This window comes from Bombina bombina, chromosome 7, assembly GCF_027579735.1.
Source record: "Bombina bombina isolate aBomBom1 chromosome 7, aBomBom1.pri, whole genome shotgun sequence".
NCBI classification, from domain to species: domain Eukaryota; kingdom Metazoa; phylum Chordata; class Amphibia; order Anura; family Bombinatoridae; genus Bombina; species Bombina bombina.
The window spans coordinates 271925737-271945074 of record NC_069505.1 but is presented as its reverse complement, the minus strand read 5'-3'; the positions used below and the strand labels follow the sequence as shown (position 1 = coordinate 271945074).

The 19338-nt window shown below is 36.6% G+C and overlaps 1 protein-coding gene across 1 annotated transcript in view; it reads right to left on the bottom strand.

The window, feature by feature from the left end:
- The window catches only part of SUSD3 (sushi domain containing 3), a 234593-nt gene that overhangs the window by 29090 nt on the left and 186165 nt on the right, over positions 1–19338 (bottom strand). The window contains exon 3 of the mRNA XM_053689362.1: positions 2646–2793. Coding sequence (XP_053545337.1) covers positions 2646–2793 — 148 coding nt within the window. The remainder of the gene's footprint in view (positions 1–2645; positions 2794–19338) is intronic.

Below are 19338 nucleotides of genomic sequence, written 5' to 3'. Positions count from 1 at the left end.
ACTGTGCTACAAAGTACACTAACACCCATAAACTACCTATGTACCCCTAAACCGAGGCCCCCCCCACATCGCCGCCACTATAAAAAAAAAAATGTAACCCCTAATCTGCCGACCGGACATCGCCGCCACCTACATTATCCCTATGAACCCCTAATCTGCTGCCCCTAACACCGCCGACCCCTATATTATATTTATTAACCCCTAATCTGCCCCCCCAATGTTGCCGCTACCTAACTACACTTATTAACCCCTAATCTGCCGACCGGACCTCGCCGCCACTATAATAAATGTATTAACCCCTAAACCGCCGCACTCCTGCCTCGCAAACACTATAATAAATTTTATTAACCCCTAATCTGCCCTCCCTAACATCGCCGCGACCTACCTACAATTATTAACCCCTAATCTGCCGCCCGCACCGTCGCCGCTACTATAATAAAGTTATTAACCCCTAACCCTAACACCCCCCTAACATAAATATAATTTAAATGAAACAAAATAATATTCCTAAAATTAACTAAATTAATCCTATTTAAAACTAAATACTTACCTTTTAAAATAAACCCTAATATAGCTACAATATAACTAATAATTACATTGTATCTAGCTTAGGGTTTATATTTATTGTACAGGCAACTTTGTATTTATTTTAACTAGGTACAATAGCTATTAAATAGTTAATAAGTATTTAATAGCTACCTAGTTAAAATAATTACAAAATTACCTGTAAAATAAATCCTAACATAAGTTACAAATACACCTAACACTACACTATCATTAAATTAATTAAATAAATTACCTACAATTAGCTAAATTAAAATACAATAAAACTATATTTTATTTAATTCTATAATAATTCTATAATAATAATAATAATAATAATAATTCTATAATAATTCTATAATACAAAAACAAACAAACACTAAATTACAAAAAATAAAAAAGAATTACAAGAAGTTTAAACTAATTACACCTAATCTAAGCCCCCTAATAAAATAAAAAAGCCCCCCAAAATAAAAAAATGCTCTACCCTATTCTAAATTACCAAGTAACCAGCTCCTTTACCAGCCCTTAAAAGGGCTTTTTGCGGGGCATTGCCCCAAAGTAATCAGCTCTTTTACCTGTAAAAAAAATACAACCCCCCCAACATTAAAACCCACCACCCACATACCCCTACTCTAACCCACCCAAACCCCCCTTAAATAAACCTAACACTTACCCCCTGAAGATCTCCCTACCTTGAGTCGTCTTCCCCCAGCCGGGCCGAAGTCTTCATCCGATGGGGCAGAAGAGGACATCCATACCGGCAGAAGTCTTCATCCTATCCGGGCAGAAGAGGACATCCGGACCGGCAGACATCTTCATCCAAGCGGCATCTTCTATCTTCATCCATCCGACGAGGAGCGGCTCCATCTTCAAGACCTCCGGCGCGGAGCATCCTTCCTGGCCGACGGACTAACGACGAATGCCTGGTCCTTTAAATGACGTCATCCAAGATGGCGTCCCTCGAATTCCGATTGGCTGATAGGATTCTATCAGCCAATCGGAATTAAGGTAGGAAAAATCTGATTGGCTGATGCAATCAGCCAATCAGATTGAAGTTCAATCCGATTGGCTGATCCAATCAGCCAATCATATTGAACTCGCATTCTATTGGCTGTTCCGATCAGCTCACAAATATAAAATGTTATTTTTATTTTTAGCGTTCTGTATGTAGATATTTTAGTGTTCAGTGCATAATTACTAAATAAAGGAACATGAAACTCATTTTTTTCTTTCATGATGCAGACATAGGATACAATTCAAAAAAAGTTTTCAATTAACTTTCATTAGCAAATTTACTTCATTTTCATAATATTCTTTGTTGAAGAGAGCTCTAGATAGGTAGAGTGCACATTTCAGGATCAGTGCAGGACATGACACACTGCTGCCACCTACTGTTCATGCAAGTGTATAAAATAGTTATAAAACTGCTGCCATATATTACTCTAGTCGCGTGCTCATTCCTACACATTCCCAATTGCTTTTCAACAAAAGATACCAAGAGAATTAAGTACATTTGATAATACAAGTAAATTGGAAAGGTTTTATTTTTTAATTTTACACTCTATCTTAACTATGAAAGACATTTTTTGGGGGGTTTATGTTCCTTTAATAGGACATGAAACCCAAAACTTTTCTTTCATGATTTACGTAATTTTAAACAGCTTTCCAATTTTCTTCTATTATCAAATTTGCTTCATTCTCTTGGTATCATTTGCTGAAGGAGCAGCAATGCACTACTGGTTTCTAACTGAACACTTGGGTGAGCCAATGACAATTGGTATATATATGCAGCCACCAATCAGCAGCTAGAAACTTGTTTCTTTGCTGCTCCTGAGCTTTCCTAGATAAACCTTTCAGCAAAGGATAACAAGAGAAGGAAGCAAATTAAATCATTAGAAGTAAATTGCAAAGTTGTTTAAAATTGTATGCCCTTTCTAAATCATGAATGTATAATAATGACTTTACTGTCCCTTTAACTTTAATGTGCCTTTAATACAAGTGTATCAATATAAACAAAATAAAATACTTGTCCTTGTCATGAAAGTTGCTTTTGACCCATCATAAAAGTAAATGCTCCTTTACAATTTAATTCAACTCACCTGTCAGAGCGTCTCCTCTCATTTTTCTTGACACATTTGACAAGACAGCACGTTAAAAAAGCCATTGACATCAACAATATGATCGCACAGCTTACAATGGATGCGATAACGGCAACTTTAAATCCAAATGTCTCAAATTTTGATAGAGCTATAAAACAAAACAGAAACGGAGGATATGTGTTCAAAAAAACATAAAAGCTATTAAATCCATCTTTGACATTTTCATTAAAACATTTTTCAATCTCAATGCTTCCCGGTTATGCTGAGGCAAATATTTTATTGCTGTTTGCAAAAAAACACGGATATTTTTGGCCTCGGATCAACCCTGTGATATCTTGAAGCAAGCTATTAAGGATATTCATTTTAATAACATATTAATGAATTGTTCTCAACTGCCCTCGCAAGCGCTATTAATCAAGGTAGGGCTGTCAGCGATCTTAGAAATAAAAAGTAATGTAAGGCAGGAGCAACGAGGAGTTAATTGATAAACACAATCTCCCAGGAAAATCCCATGGCAGTAGATGTTTTAGGCATTCTTAAAGGGACATAAGGCAAGTTGGGATAGAGACAAAATATAATATGTACTTTAATTACTTTACCTGCACATTTATACTGCAGTGCCTCGCCATTAACCCTTTCTTTTTAGTTTCTGAATTGTAAAGCTCCAAATCCCCCCCACACATTTCCTTTTATGGCTGTATCTATATCTATTGTTGTTTTGGTAGAATGCAAAAGTGCATTGGGATTATCTGCTGGAGCATGCCTAGAAGCTGTGAGCTCAGTCAATATACAATGCCTGTGTCTAAACACTGATAAGGGGGGTAGAGTTGGCTGTTCCAGGCAGCTTAGCTATTTAATTCATTTAGCTTATTTTTGAAAACTATTTTAAAATACTTGCCAGCAATTTTTAAATGCAAACTATTTTTAATTAATTAGCCCTTTAGGATACAGATCTCAACCTGGTTTATGTTCCTTTAAAAGGGACAATAATCTCAAAACATTTTAACAGTTTGTTTAAAAATGTAGTAAATACTTTTTCTATGCCGGTTTGAACCTAAATTCAAATAGTTACATTCAGAACCCAGGCATAGACTGGAAAAGTTTTTAAAAAATACTTGAACTATTTGTTAAACATTCCGTAGTTTCCTTTTCCTTTAATTAATACCTCAGAACATTTTCATAGAAAATACTTGGGCCCAGGAGAAAGGTGTGGAAGTCTGGGTAGAATTCTGAATGACCTCAGTGTGAGATTTATGTAATTGGTTTGAGAATCTTTGGTTGGGGTTTGGAGTAAAATTAGATAATTAGAGACAGAGAACTGAATTCCTAATTTAGCATCAGTCAACTTATTGGGGACAGTTGAACTCTCCGCTTCAAATGAAAGTAAACATAAATAAAGAATGTAAATAGAACATAACTTATAGGACCTGTTTTAGCAAATGAGATGGTGGAACCTTTAAAGATATATGACACCCAACATTTTCCTTTTATGGTTCATATAGCGCATATCATTTTTAACAACTTTACAATTTACTACTATTATCAAATTGGCTTTGTTCTCTCTGTATTCTTTGTTTAAAAAGCAGCAATGCGCACTACTGGGAGCTAGCTGAGCCACAAATCACCAGCTTGCTCCCAGTAGTGCACGCCTACAGTGTTATCACTAACACATAATACAAACAATAGCGACTACAGGCCAATACTGATTGGTTGTTCCATGCTCTGATAGAACAGTAAAAAATTGCCTTAGCATTTGGTCAGTGTTGCAGGAATACATTGCAATAAAATTATTACTGTTAAACAGTTGCAAGTTTCAGTATTATTGCTTTAATTTATGTCCAAATCACCAATGATAAAGAGTCCAATGCGGTTTTAATGCATTTTCTATTGGTTGGGGGAATGCTTTATTACTTAAATGTAGTAATCAATTCATCATATATAACGACATAATGTATATAAGAAAGAAAACAAACACAGCGATACAATTATAACTGTTAAAGAGTTAAACAGTTTACAAGTGTGGTTCCCTTTAAATAACTAAATACAAATTGTAAACTACATGATTTTGAACCTTCATATCTGAGAATAATTTTACGATGAAAACTGCAGCTTAAAGGGACATTATACACTCAAAAAAATATGGGGTATTCAAATAAAGAATAAAAAAAAAAATAAAGTTTGTAATTGACATGTTTTAGCAATTTTTTCTGCTAAAGCTTCTAAAATTGATGATAAAGTGTCACTACATAAGAATACGTTCATAGGACACACTAGCTACAAAGCAAGGAGTTTTTCCTGTCCGTTCTCCTATTGTCCCTAAACAGAAGCTGAATATGAATATTGAATATGTGCATTCTTATGTGCATTCAACACACGGCTTCTATTTGGGGACCATAGGAGAACGGACAGTCCTCAGATGCTACCGCATAGAAGCTACACCACACGCATTATAATAAATATATATGACCGATACGTAAACTCACACAGCAGCCACTGCATCAGGATGTGCTATTTCCAGAAGCGCTATCATTACAAGCCATTCCGTGTTATTACTTTGTAGCAATGTACAAGCTGTTATTATGTGTTGCAGCATTGTGGGCTGTGCGTGAGTATGAGCATTGAATATGAGCATTACAGCTATGTTAGAAAGCATGATCATACTCACGCACAGCCCACAATGCTGCAACACATAATAACAGCTTGTACATTGCTACAAAGTAATAACTCAGAATGGCATGTAATGATAGCGCTTCTGGAATTCGACAATGCGATCGCTGATTATCCATGACCTGGAGACCCCAGATTGTGTGTCATACTGTCTAATAGTGTAGCCTATACTTATGTAAATATATATAAGCCTGTATAATCTTATTAACACAGACACTAGAAAACAAAAAGGTGGCACAGCTGTTACAGGTTATTGTGTAACTGATAATCACGCACAGCCCACAATGCTGCAACACATAACAGCCTGTAAAGCCTTGTGAGTGCTGCCGGTGTGTGACATAGCGGAGCCTGTTGTTTTCTCTGGGAGTTGTGCACAAGGAGCCACAGCCACTGAACACCGTGCGGACCATGAGTGACCATGCCTGATAAGATGTTCCGCTTCCTGTATACCGGTGACATTGTGTCTCTGTACAGACACATGTGGGACATCTGGACAAAAGCGTGTGGTGTAAGGGGGGAACTAGTGAAGATCTGATCATGAAGAAACACTCCAGCTGCACCCACTCGATGCCTGATGTCCCACTCCACTTGTCCCCCAAGGTATTCAATGTAACACTCCCACTGTCCTTCTCACTCTTGCAGAACTTTACTCTTGCGGGGCTCAGTCTGGAAATGGAGGGGGACAGCTGGTAGGCAAGCAACCAATTAGAAGGGGGAACAGGGTGCTGGGCACGGGGCCCAGTGAGTGAGATTCCCTATTCCCCTGCACAGTGGAACATTCAGGGAGGGGATTGTAATTGACATGTATTAGCAGCTCCAGCATGGGGGCTGGCTATAAGGACACTAGCTAGGGAGCGAGGAAAAACTCCTTGCTTTGTAGCTAGTGTGTCCGTATTCTTATGTAGTGACACTTTATCATCAATTTTAGAAGCTTTAGCAGAAAAATTGCTAAAACATGTCAATTACAAACTTTATTTTTTTTAATTCTTTATTTGAATACCCCATATTATTTTGAGTGTATAATGTCCCTTTAATTTTGTTAAATTAGTAATTTGTTTTACAGGGAGTTATTAGGCAAGTTGTATTCTTGAGGATTAATTTTATTATTGAACAACAACCATGTTCTCAATGAACCCAAAAAACTCATTAATATCAAAGCTGAATAGTTTTGGAAGTAGTTTTTAGTTTGTTTTTAGTTATAGCTATTTTAGGGGGATATCTGTGTGTGCAGGTGACTATTACTGTGCATAATTATTAGGCAACTTAACAAAAAACAAATATATACCCATTTCAATTATGTATTTTTACCAGTGAAACCAATATAACATCTCAACATTCACAAATATACATTTCTGACATTCAAAAACCAAAAAAAAAACAAATCATTGACCAATATAGCCACCTTTCTTTGCAAGGACACTCAAAAGCCTGCCATCCATGGATTCTGTCAGTGTTTTGATCTGTTCACCATCAACATTGCGTGCAGCAGCAACCACAGCCTCCCAGACACTGTTCAGAGAGGTGTACTGTTTTCCCTCCTTGTAAATCTCACATTTGATGATGGACCACAGGTTCTCAATGGGGTTCAGATCAGGTGAACAAGGAGGCCATGTCATTAGATTTTCTTCTTTTATACCCTTTCTTGCCAGCCACGCTGTGGAGTACTTGGACGCGTGTGATGGAGCATTGTCCTGCATGAAAATCATGTTTTTCTTGAAGGATGCAGACTTCTTCCTGTACCACTGCTTGAAGAAGGTGTCTTCCAGAAACTGGCAGTAGGACTGGGAGTTGAGCTTGACTCCATCCTCAACCAGAAAAGGCCCCACAAGCTCATCTTTGATGATACCAGCCCAAACCAGTACTCCACCTCCACCTTGCTGGCGTCTGAGTCGGACTGGAGCTCTCTGCCCTTTACCAATCCAGCCACGGGGCCATCCATCTGGCCCATCAAGACTCACTCTCATTTCATCAGTCCATAAAACCATAGAAAAATCAGTCTTGAGATATTTCTTGGCCCAGTCTTGACGTTTCAGCTTGTGTGTCTTGTTCAGTGGTGGTCGTCTTTCAGCCTTTCTTACCTTGGCCATGTCTCTGAGTATTGCACACCTTGTGCTTTTGGGCACTCCAGTGATGTTGCAACTCTGAAATATGGCCAAACTGGTGGCAAGTGGCATCTTGGCAGCTGCACGCTTGACTTTTCTCAGTTCATGGGCATTATTTTGCGCCTTGGTTTTTCCACACGCTTCTTGCGACCCTGTTGACTATTTTGAATGAAACGCTTGATTGTTCGATGATCACGCTTCAGAAGCTTTACAATTTTAAGAGTGCTGCATCCCTCTGCAAGATATCTCACTATTTTTTACTTTTCTGAGCCTGTCAAGTCCTTCTTTTGACCCATTTTGCCAAAGGAAAGGAAGTTGCCTAATAATTATGCACACCTGATATAGGGTGTTGATGTCATTAGACCACACCCCTTCTCATTACAGAGATGCACATCACCTAATATGCTTAATTGGTAGTAGGCTTTCGAGCCTATACAGCTTGGAGTAAGACAACATGCATAAAGAGGATGATGTGGTCAAAATACTCATTTGCCTAATAATTCTGCACTCCCTGTATGTTTATTCAGTTTACTGATTTCCCTGCCCCCCAGAACAAAATAATCCTTGCTAATTAATCACAAACTAATATTCAGATATAGCACAAACTCTGTTTGCACATGTGCAGTTGAGAGAGACTGGGGAAGCCCTTATTTCTTCCGTTAAAGGGACACTGAACCCAATTTTTTTCTTTTGTGATTCAGATAGAGCATGAAATTTTAAGAAAATATCTAATTTACTCCTATTATCAAATTTTCTTTATTCTCTTGGTATCTTTATTTGAAATTCAAGAATGTAAGTTTAGATGCCGGCCCATGTTTGGTGAACAACCTGGGTTGTCCTTGCTGATTGGTGGATAAATTCATCCACCAATAAAAAAAGGTGCTGTCCAGAGTTCTAAACCAAGAAAAAAAGCTTAGATGCCTTCTTTTTCAAATAAAGCTAGCAAGAGAACAAAGAAAAATTGATAATATGAGTAAATTAGAAAGTTGCTTGAAATTGCATGCTCTATCTGAATCACAAAAGAAAAAATTGGGGTTCAATGTCCCTTTAATTGCCGAAAAGTACTAACCCAAACTTCCCTGGGAGAAAGTGAAACAAGCACATTTTTTTAGATGTATTTTACAGCAAAAGGCAGCAAAATAAATGAATGTATACTGCAAAAATGTTTCACTTGTAATAATGAAAAATGTTATACTTTGTAGAAATGTCAAGTTTAATGGCCCTTTAAGGGACTTTATAGGATTAAGTCAGTAATTTTACACATGGGGGCTGATTTATCAAGTGCTGAATGGGGCCAAATACCCCTGTTTCCGCGGGGTGCCTTTAGGCTCGCCAGAAACAGGAGTTAAGAAGCAGCGGTCTTAAGACCTCTGAGGCTGCGGACAGCAATCCGCCCGATCTTATACTATTCTATAGTTCACCAGAACTGCTTGTGCAATGTTAAATGCCGACAGCATATGCGATCAGAATTCAGCGATGTCTGGCGGACATGATACGCTACATCGTATCATGTCCTACAGACATTGATAAATCGGCCCCATGGACAACGTTGACTGTCCCTTTAATTTGTTCTTCTTTTCTATTCAATATAGATATGTTTGTTACTTTAATAAATTGCAAAGCTTTATAAACATTATTCTGGTGCCAAATATTCCTATTTATATTTTCTGCTTGAAAATCTTTTTAGAAAGGATGAAAACTCAAAAAGTGACCCCAAAGTTGATAAAAGGCATGGCAGAAATAAGGCGATGAGCCAGTTAACATTGCAAGATAACTAAGTAGCAGTTATCAACAAGCAATGGTGACTTTAGAGGGTACTACAGTAGCTCCCAACATTATTGTGATAACAAATATAGAAATATAATATCACATTTAACCAGTTTGGGAACTTCCTGTACAATACAAGGGTTTGTGACAGATGGAGAACAATCACATACAGTATCCTTCTTACTACCTCATTATCATCAGGGTTAATGTCCACATAAAGAGAGTTTTCAGATTTGTAATGACCATTGACAAATACCCTTAACTTCTGCATAAGAGACTGCCCCAGGCATACATTTATAGATGCTGTGCATCTCCCTCTAAACTGCTTGTGCACAATTCAGTCAATAAATAGCTTGTGGACAATGTGTGCATAGGGAGAGGGGTACAGATTAGACATATGCATTTGTTTCACTACAAATGCATATTTTTAACAACTTTCCAAATTACTTATTTATCAGTAAATTTGCTTTGTTCTCTTCTTATTATTTGTTGAAAGCTAAACCTAGCTAGGCTCCAGAACTTTTATTGTTTAAAAAGACAGAAAATCCCTTTATTACCGATTCCCCAGTTTTGCATAACCAACACAACTATATTAATATACTTTTTGATTACCTTGTTTCTAAGTCTCTGCAGACTACCTCCTTATTTCAGTTCTTTTGACAGACATTTTAGCTTATAGTACTGACGCATAAATAATTCCTCCACGGGAGTGAGTACAATGTTATCTATATGATACATATGCACAAGCACTATCTAGTTGTGAACAACTGTGAAATGCACTGAGATAATAAGCGGCCTTTAAGGGCTTAAAAATTAGCATATGATCCTACCTAGGTTTAGCTTTCAACAAAGAATACCAAAAGAACAAAGCAAATATGATGATAAAAGTAAATAGGAAATTTGTTTAAAATTGCATGCACTACCTGAATCATGAAAATTTAATTTTGTCTAGACTGTCCCTTTAACAAATTTTATATGACCCAACAAGAGGTGAGACTAATTTTCACATTACACAGCTACTTCCTGGTGAGGTTCAGTTGAAGAATATATGATCTTGGCCATTTAGTGTTACAGCCCCACACCATAATTACATTTATCATTTTCCATAGTTCATCTCTTGGTTTTCAATGGTTTAGGATGAAAGCTACTTAATATATAAATAAAAGAAAAGGGAATATATAAACTTTATATATGCCATGCAAGTGTATAACTATAACATTAAAATTCACATAGGGGCATGCAAGGCATACAAATAATACAAAATAAAACTTTAAACATACTGCAAATGGTTTATAAAAAAAAATGGAGTCACAACATTACGATTCACGATTGTACGATTACGATTCATGCACACTGAGTTTAAAAGATTATGAACATCAAGATTTAGTTTTAAGGAACAATTTAAAACATCATTTTAATTACAAAACCCTCTCTTCTCATTGCCGTATATTTGTGTAAATGTAATTTGGTTGGAAAACATGCAGACAAAATATCCACATTCCTTTTTTTAATGCCCTAGGTACAAGCAGGCTTTAAAAGTTTTTGTGCTTAATACAGAATGATTGCCAACTCAATCAATGTTCTGCCGCCTCAGCACAGCTGGGTCACTGATTAAAGCATATGGACTTCTTAAAATTCGGCCTGTTATGAGTCCTTGAGGAATACAGCTAGTAATCACTGAAAAAGAACTTGCAAAATAACTACATTTATCATTTTATATATATATATATATATATATATATATATATATATATATATATATATATATATATATATATATATATATATATATATATATATATACATACATACAGTAGTGTATACAGTGTATATATATATATATATATATAGATAGATATATATACACAGTATATATATATATACAGTATATATATATATATATATATATATACATTTGAAAGTGGCAATATGCATTCTATATGTTAGTAAATATATATAATATTAGTAAAACATATCTAAGCTCTCAGCCCTGCTTTATCTATCTATCTATCTATCTATCTATCTATCTATCTGTCTATTTATGGATTCATTGAGATAGGAGGTCTGGTCGTTTTTACTGTGCGCTAACCCGACATGAGTTATATTAAGGTGTGTTATGTATTTATCACATATAAAATATTAATTTATGTAAATAATTAGTATACATTTACTAACATATTCTAAACAATCAATAAAATATATATACATAACTATATATATATCTCAAATAAATTTGCAGTAGCTATAATATTAATTAATAATTATTAATATTTTTTCAATATTGAATATCAGATATTTACATAACGCTTCTTAAAATAACTAATTCTTCATGTGTGTTAACCCGACACCGCCTTAGACCTACAGCGCGTAACCCAAAGTGGTTTACGCATATTTTACATTACAACGTTCTTCACATAGAAAAAAAAATGTTTTTTTTTATTTTGAAATATATATTTCTATTTATATCTGATAATTTTAATGTAAAATATATATCTATACCTATATATCTATATGACTATATATACATGTATAGGTATATACATATATATATATATATATATATATATTTATTTAAAATAAAAAAATTTTTTCCTGTATGTGAAAAACATAGGCATGTGAAATATTAATAACCCATGATGGGTTAACGCGAGAGTGATAAGCATAATTTTTTCTCTTCTGTGCTCTACAATGAAGTCTATGGGAAGAATAAGTTAACACAGTTGTGATATCTGAAGTCCTGAAGTTAGCGCGTGTTGGGTTTTGCTTGCGCAAAAAAAGTTTTACTTTTAACTTGTACAACATGCGCTAGCCCGCAAGCGTAAAAATCTTTACTGTTGGTGGTGTTATCTTGCTCGAGTGCTAAATAGCTCGCCACTTGTAACCTGTCTCTATCTTGATAAGTCCATACCAGAGGATATGCACTCACACAACCTATCTGTACAGTTTTTTTTCTGTACAGCAATACAGTGGTGGCCATCTTGGATACCCTGACACCATGTTTGTAAAGGCATCCATCCACTTTCTCTAAACTGTCCAGTTTGTAAGATAGACCCCTACAGATGTGGGCCCAGTAGTAGTTGAAACTCCTGAGACACCAGGTACAAGACAGGATTTGTCCAGCAGGTACATTAGGCAGGGCATGGCCATCAGGTACCACCTGCAGATACAATAGACAGGATTTGTCCAGGAGGTATTATAAGAAGGAATGTTCGGCAGGTCAGGACACTACCAGAAGAACAACCAGGCATTGAGTAGACATTTTTCCCTTAATAGTGCCTGCTGTGTTCCAGGGCAAATGGTGTTTGGTGACAAAGCATAAAAACTACTGAGGTACAATTAGGGACATTTATAAATTGGTTAATAGTATGTACAACCAATCACTGCTCCACTCGTAATTTAGCCCAAAATGTTTTAATGTCCTTTTCAAGGAACAGAAAAAAACAAAACTAAGCACTTATTTTAAAATGTATTTACTTTTTTTTATTGCAAAATTGATTATCAAACTATCCTGGGTGAAACGGCCGCTCACGGCATTTCACCCTTTTTGGAAGATTTGAATCTGTACACATCTGTGTTTGTTGCACTATCACAAGAAGAAAACTGGCTCAGAAAAAAGTGTAATGCTGTGAGCAGCCGCCTTCCGCATTTGCACGTCTAGTTAATGTATGTAATTGTATAGCTATTTAATGTATGCCTGTTTAAAAGGGATAGTTACCTTTACGAAAAATTGATATTCTGATGCTAAATAAAATTAATTATTGTCAGACGTTTGGTGCCCTTCCTTGCCCACCATCCACCAATAAAGATATGGAAGTTGTACCTGTCAGCTAGGAACAAATACCTAAATATGCAACACACATTAATGATAGGTTCAAAACAAAAAAACAAAAGGACTTTTATTTGGAGTTTATTTAATTTCCCATTACATTGAAAAATGTTTCATAGGCATTTGAGGATTCAGAAAATTATCACCAATTTGAGCAGGTACTCTCAAAAAAAATCTAACTACTCCAGCTCTACTCAATGCACGTATTCTTTTGTGTGTACAATGTCCCTTTAAATAAAAAAAAAAATAGTATAAGGAGATTTCAAGTAAGCAGCCAATCATAATACAGGAAAAAAAAATATTGACACAACGATTGTATAAATTATAGAAGGTACTTAGACACAATGTCCTTCAGATAAAATCTATATGCAGTCATAGCTTTCAGTGCCAGACTTCAATTTGAAATGTGTTTAAATGTATAAAAGAAAGTCAGATATTGTATTCCACATGGCATTTGTCTTGAAAGGCCCAATGGGGGAGTATGATTAGAGTAAAAAAATGTTCTCAAACAAAATATTTGAACAGTATGTCCTACTCATGAATCACCTGCTGTATTATGTATGCAGTGTGTTAGTTACCAGAAACAGCCAGCCCAGTATCATATGTAAAATAGTGGGACCAAGGTCTAATCAGAGAGAAATTAAGGTTGTGTGCACATTTGTGACAGGTGACATCTCACCTGCTGTTTCCCATGTTAAGATGAAGGTTATGAAGTAGTCACAGATATGTATAAATTTAGCAAAAGTAGGACCAATTCCAGGGCTTTCACATGTGAACTCCAGAACCCAGGTCAGAGCAAAATAACAAGCCCAAAATAAAGTACCTCAATGCAGGTTGCTTAAAGGGACATACAACTGTTTGAGATTGTGAGATTGAGTTTGAGTTTAAATATGTGCAGTCGAGTATTTAATTTCTGTGCTGCCCTAGGCACTGTGAAATCTTATGCCCCATGAAACCTCTACCCCAAAAATTTCTACCTCACATTTTCCTAATATATTTCTCACAACCAAAGGCCAAAACAAGTCCCTAATTATGTGTATTAAAAAAAAAACCCCTAAAAGATTGTAATAAGAATTCACATACCTCCCAACCAATCCTGATCTTGGAGTATTATCACAGTTTGGGATGTTGAGCCTGCTTCCCGCCCACAGTTTCTCAACATCTCGGATTTCAGGGACTGCCCAAGATCTGCCAAGACACTCCCTTTCAGGGAGAGATTTATAATAAGGCAGAGTAAGCAAGTGCCTACAGGAGCCCTCAATAGAGGGGAGTCTGTCTCTGCCTATTATAAATACCAGTGAGCTGGTGACCTTAACAAGTATTACGCATGCGCAACATCCAGCTTCCCCTGTGCAGACGCAATGCTTACAGCGGCCTTAGCAAAGATGACCGCCGCTCAAGCACTGTTTCACTGCCAGCAGCCATCTTTGTTAAGGTAGCCGGGACAGCAGTGATAGGTGAGTGGGTAGCAGGGTGACACTTCAGATTTTGTTGCCTACAGGCACCTGGCCTGTAAATCCAGCCCTGCTCCCTACCCCGCGTTTGACACACACAGCTACTCACATAACCCACCTCAGTTCCTCCGCTGCCTTATCTACAAAACTCTTATGAGTAACTGCCACAAGTTACTCATAAACCTAAAGGAAATATTAGGAGCTATTCATTCATTATTTATTAAAAGGGACATTTCGGTCAAAATTTAAATGCACATAGATGAATAACATATTTGAATAAAAACATATTTGCAATGTACTTCTAGTAAAAGTTATCACTGGTTTTTTTTCTCTGCACATGCATGTGAAGTATAACTAGATATTCTCAGTGTACAACCATTTTAAATACTGCAGCTACTCAGAGCACCAGTGGGGCTTGCATCATGTTAGCAGTTAACAAATTCAGTCATTATTAGATGATCCAAGCACCTTAGGCTATCTGAGTAAGTGTTATGCTTATAATGCTGGTGCACAGTGTATACTTAAATACACAATTGAAACAGCTTTAGCTTTTGTTAGAAGCTTGTTTGCTAATACATGTATATTACAAAAATACTTCTATTCAAAAATGAAATGCATCCATGTGGATTTGCTGGAATGTCCCTTTAACTTGTTTTTCTGTTATTACACCTAGTGATGTGTAAATTAAGGTGGCGCGAAAAATATTGGCCAATTCCTAATTTATAGTACCTTAGCGAAATAACTTTATGTACAAATAATGAACTAGTTTTAGTCGTTTCTATTTTCCTATTTTCTATGTTGGCCCCTCTGATCTCTATATGTTTAGTTTTGATTGTATCTATGTAAACGTGTGATTTTGTGTGGATATATGCCACTATAAGCTTTTATGATTAAAGAATTTTCTTTTATTTGACAATGCTTAAAATTGTTATATATAACACATCAATTCGGTTAAAAATGGTGTCTAAAATGACTTAATAAAATTGGGGTTTTATAAAATGATCTATGCAAATTGCAATTTATACAGTAATACTTTCTCTTTCAGCAAAATAAGATATAAAATTATACAATTTACAGTACTGATCTTATCAATATAAAAGGATAGTTATCTTCTAACACATTTATATAGATGAACCATCTCCACTAGAAAGTTTTCGACAAAGATGATGATTTGTTAAAAGTTTGTCTTTAACTTGAAGTGTCTTCCAAGTTTTTTATTTAAAAAACAGGCTTATTGGCCGTATATATACATTCTTTGTCTTTTGTAACAGTATCAACTCTGTTGCCAGATATTTAGGCAAATTAACGGTTAGAATTTCAAACCTTAGCAATTGCTTAAATTATTTTTACATACGGTTTTTTCAGGCTCTTTTCTCCTCTTTATCCTTTGTTGAACAGTGCACTGTACCGTTGTTTTTGATGCTTGAAATCTCTGTATGGTTCCGCCTTTTGCCGATCTGTATGCTGGCCTTTACCGATATGGAATACTCCCGGACCTCTTGACAACAGCCTGATTACTGTCTCCTGACGTGGCTGGCAAGGCAACCGGAGTTTGGTGGCTTCCGTTTCTCAGAGGACGGTGTTCCCGGACCTTTTGTCAGGCAAGGTGACCGGATTGGTCTCTTCTCGTTTTCCAGAAGAATATATGTAGAGGTGCTCACGGACTTCTTGACAACAGCCCTATTTCAGTCTCCTGACTTGTCATGGCTGGCAAGGCAACCGGAGTGCTTCTCGGAACAGCCGATATAATATATACGATATACGATATACGATAGATCGGAACAGCCAATAGAATGCAAGCTCAATCTGATTGGCTGATTGGATCAGCCAATCGGATTGAACTTGATTCTGATTGGCTGATTCCATCAGCCAATCAGAATATTCCTACCTTAATTCCGATTGGCTGATAGAATCCTCTCAGCCAATCGAATTCGAAGGACGCCATCTTGGATGACGTCATTTAAAGGAACCGTCATTCATCGTTCAGTCGTCGGGCAGGATGGATGTTCCGCGTCGGAGGTCTTCAGGATACTGCCGCTTCGCTCCGGATGGATGACGATAGAAGATGCCGCCTGGATGAAGACTTCAATCGGATGGAAGACCTCTTCTGCCCCGCTTGGATGAAGACTTCGACTGGATCATGGACATCTTCAGCCCCCCGCTTGGGCTTGCATCAGGACATCGGAGGAGCTCTTCTGGACCGATCGGTGAACCTGGCAGGGTGAAGACAAGGTAGGAAGATCTTCAGGGGCTTAGTGTTAGGTTTATTTAAGGGGGGTTTGGGTTAGATTAGGGGTATGTGGGTGGTGGGTTGTAATGTTGGGGGGGGTATTGTATGTTTTTTTTTACAGGCAAAAGAGCTGAACTTCTTGGGGCATGCCCCGCAAAGGGCCCTGTTCAGGGCTGGTAAGGTAAAAGAGCTTTGAACTTTAGTAATTTAGAATAGGGTAGGGCATTTTGTTATTTTGGGGGTCTTTGTTATTTTATTAGGGGGCTTAGAGTAGGTGTAATTAGTTTAAAATTGTTGTAATATTTTTCTTATGTTTGTAAATATTTTTTTATTTTTTGTAACTTAGTTCTTTTTTATTTTTTGTACTTTAGTTAGTTTATTTCATTGTAGTTATTTGTAGGAATTGTATTTAATTAATTTATTGATAGTGTAGTGTTAGGTTTAATTGTAGGTAATTGTAGGTATTTTATTTAATTAATTTAATGATAGTATAGTGTTAGGTTTAATTGTAACTTAGGTTAGGATTTATTTTACAGGTAATTTTGTAATTATTTTAACTAGGTAACTATTAAATAGTTCTTAACTATTTAATAGCTATTGTACCTGGTTAAAATAATTACAAAGTTGCCTGTAAAATAAATATTAATCCTAAAATAGCTACAATGTAATTATAATTTATATTGTAGCTATATTAGGGTTTATTTTACAGGTAAGTATTTAGCTTTAAATAGGAATAATTTATTTAATAAGAGTTAATTTATTTTGTTAGATTTAAATTATATTTAACTTAGGGGGGTGTTAGGGTTAGGGTTAGACTTAGCTTTAGGGGTTTAAAAATTTATTAGAATAGCGGTGAGCTCCGGTCGGCAGATTAGGGGTTAATGTTTGAAGTTAGGTGTCGGCGATGTTAGGGAGGGCAGATTAGGGGTTAATACTATTTATTATAGGGTTACTGAGGCGGATTAGGGGTTAATTATTGTAAGTAGTTGGCGGCGACGTTGTGGGGGGCAGATTAGGGGTTAATAAATATAATACAGGGGTCGGCGGTGTTAGGGGCAGCAGATTAGGGGTACATAAGTATAACGTAGGTGGCGGTCGGCAGATTAGGGGTTAAAAAATTTAATCGAGTGGCGGCGATGTGGGGGGACCTCAGTTTAGGGGTACATAGGTAGTTTATGGGTGTTAGTGTACTTTAGAGTACAGTAGTTAAGAGCTTTATGAACCGGCGTTAGCCCAAAAAGCTCTTAACTACTGACTTTTTTCTGCGGCTGGAGTTTTGTCGTTAGATTTCTAACGCTCACTTCAGACACGACTCTAAATACCGGAGTAAGAAAGATCCCATTGAAAAGATAGGATACGCAATTTACGTAAGGGGATCTGCGGTATGGAAAAGTCGCGGCTGAAAAGTGAGCGTTAGACCCTTTTTTGAGTGACTCCAAATACCGGAGTTAGCCTAAAAACCAGCGTTAGGAGCCTGTAACGCTGGTTTTCACGGCTACCGCCAAACTCCAAATCTAGGCCTTATTGTTTTAACTGAATTTGTACAGGGTCCATTACTTCCTTTCACTGCCCCACAAGGGAGCAAATAAATAGTTTTTCCTTTGAAGTGTTGCTAGGAGACATCTATAATAGCTGTAGTCAGTTTATTGCCCATGCTCAGTAGAGGACGTTTGTTGCAAAAATTGTGACAGTGGAACTTAAATTCAGTAATGTCAGCTCTCTTATCTAGCTGCAGGCAGAGGCTACAGTAAGAATTTCCAAGTGCCCATTTAGCAAGAAAGCAAGTAAGTTGTTTGCTTTTTTAAAACTTATTTTTCTTACTAAAAAAACACTTTCATATCCCTTTAAAGGGGCACTAAAAACCTTGTAATTACATATTTATAATCTTGTTTGCGCAATTGTTTTTCAATAGCTAAACTCACCCACCATTTGCCTTATTTAGAAGAGCCAGTGAGGTCTTGTTACTAGAGAAGACACAGCTAGCCACTGTCATTATGTTAGCAAACTCTTCACTGTTTCACAGTTCTTATCTTACCAACTCTGCTGAGGCAAATTAGGAGAGGTCATGTGAATATGTATGTATGAATTGTGCAAGGACATGCAATAGTCTCATGATCATTATGTACAGTGACATCACCTGTATTCCAGAAAGGCACCTGGCTGTGCATTACTGAAGTTTGTGCATGACCAAGCACCTACTAGAGAATGAGCATTCTTTAGTTGAAAACCTTATTTTCTTTTTCTGCAAGATGGTATTGACTATGTAGTTCTCTTTGTCTGCCTTCTCCCCTGCTGATCTCTGTACATTTGGCGTTACTGATTCTTATTCATAGTTCCAGCTATTACACATGCACATGCGCTCTTTATTGAGAGATTATAAATTGTGATTGGTCTATTGAATACACCAATCACTGAGCGAAAACACTTGCTCTTTGTCTGGGGGTGCAGTGCAGCTGTGGTTGTAAGTTTTAGATAACAGAAATCAATATAACATATTTACATTAGCTTGATCTACTTATATTTACTATTTTTAATGGGGTGTAAGTCACAGATAGGGTTAATTGCATTGGGGAGGTGAGGTTAGGGTTAACGGTGATGAAGCATTATGTTACTCCATTTACAGTATTTTGTAGTGGAGTGTTCTGGA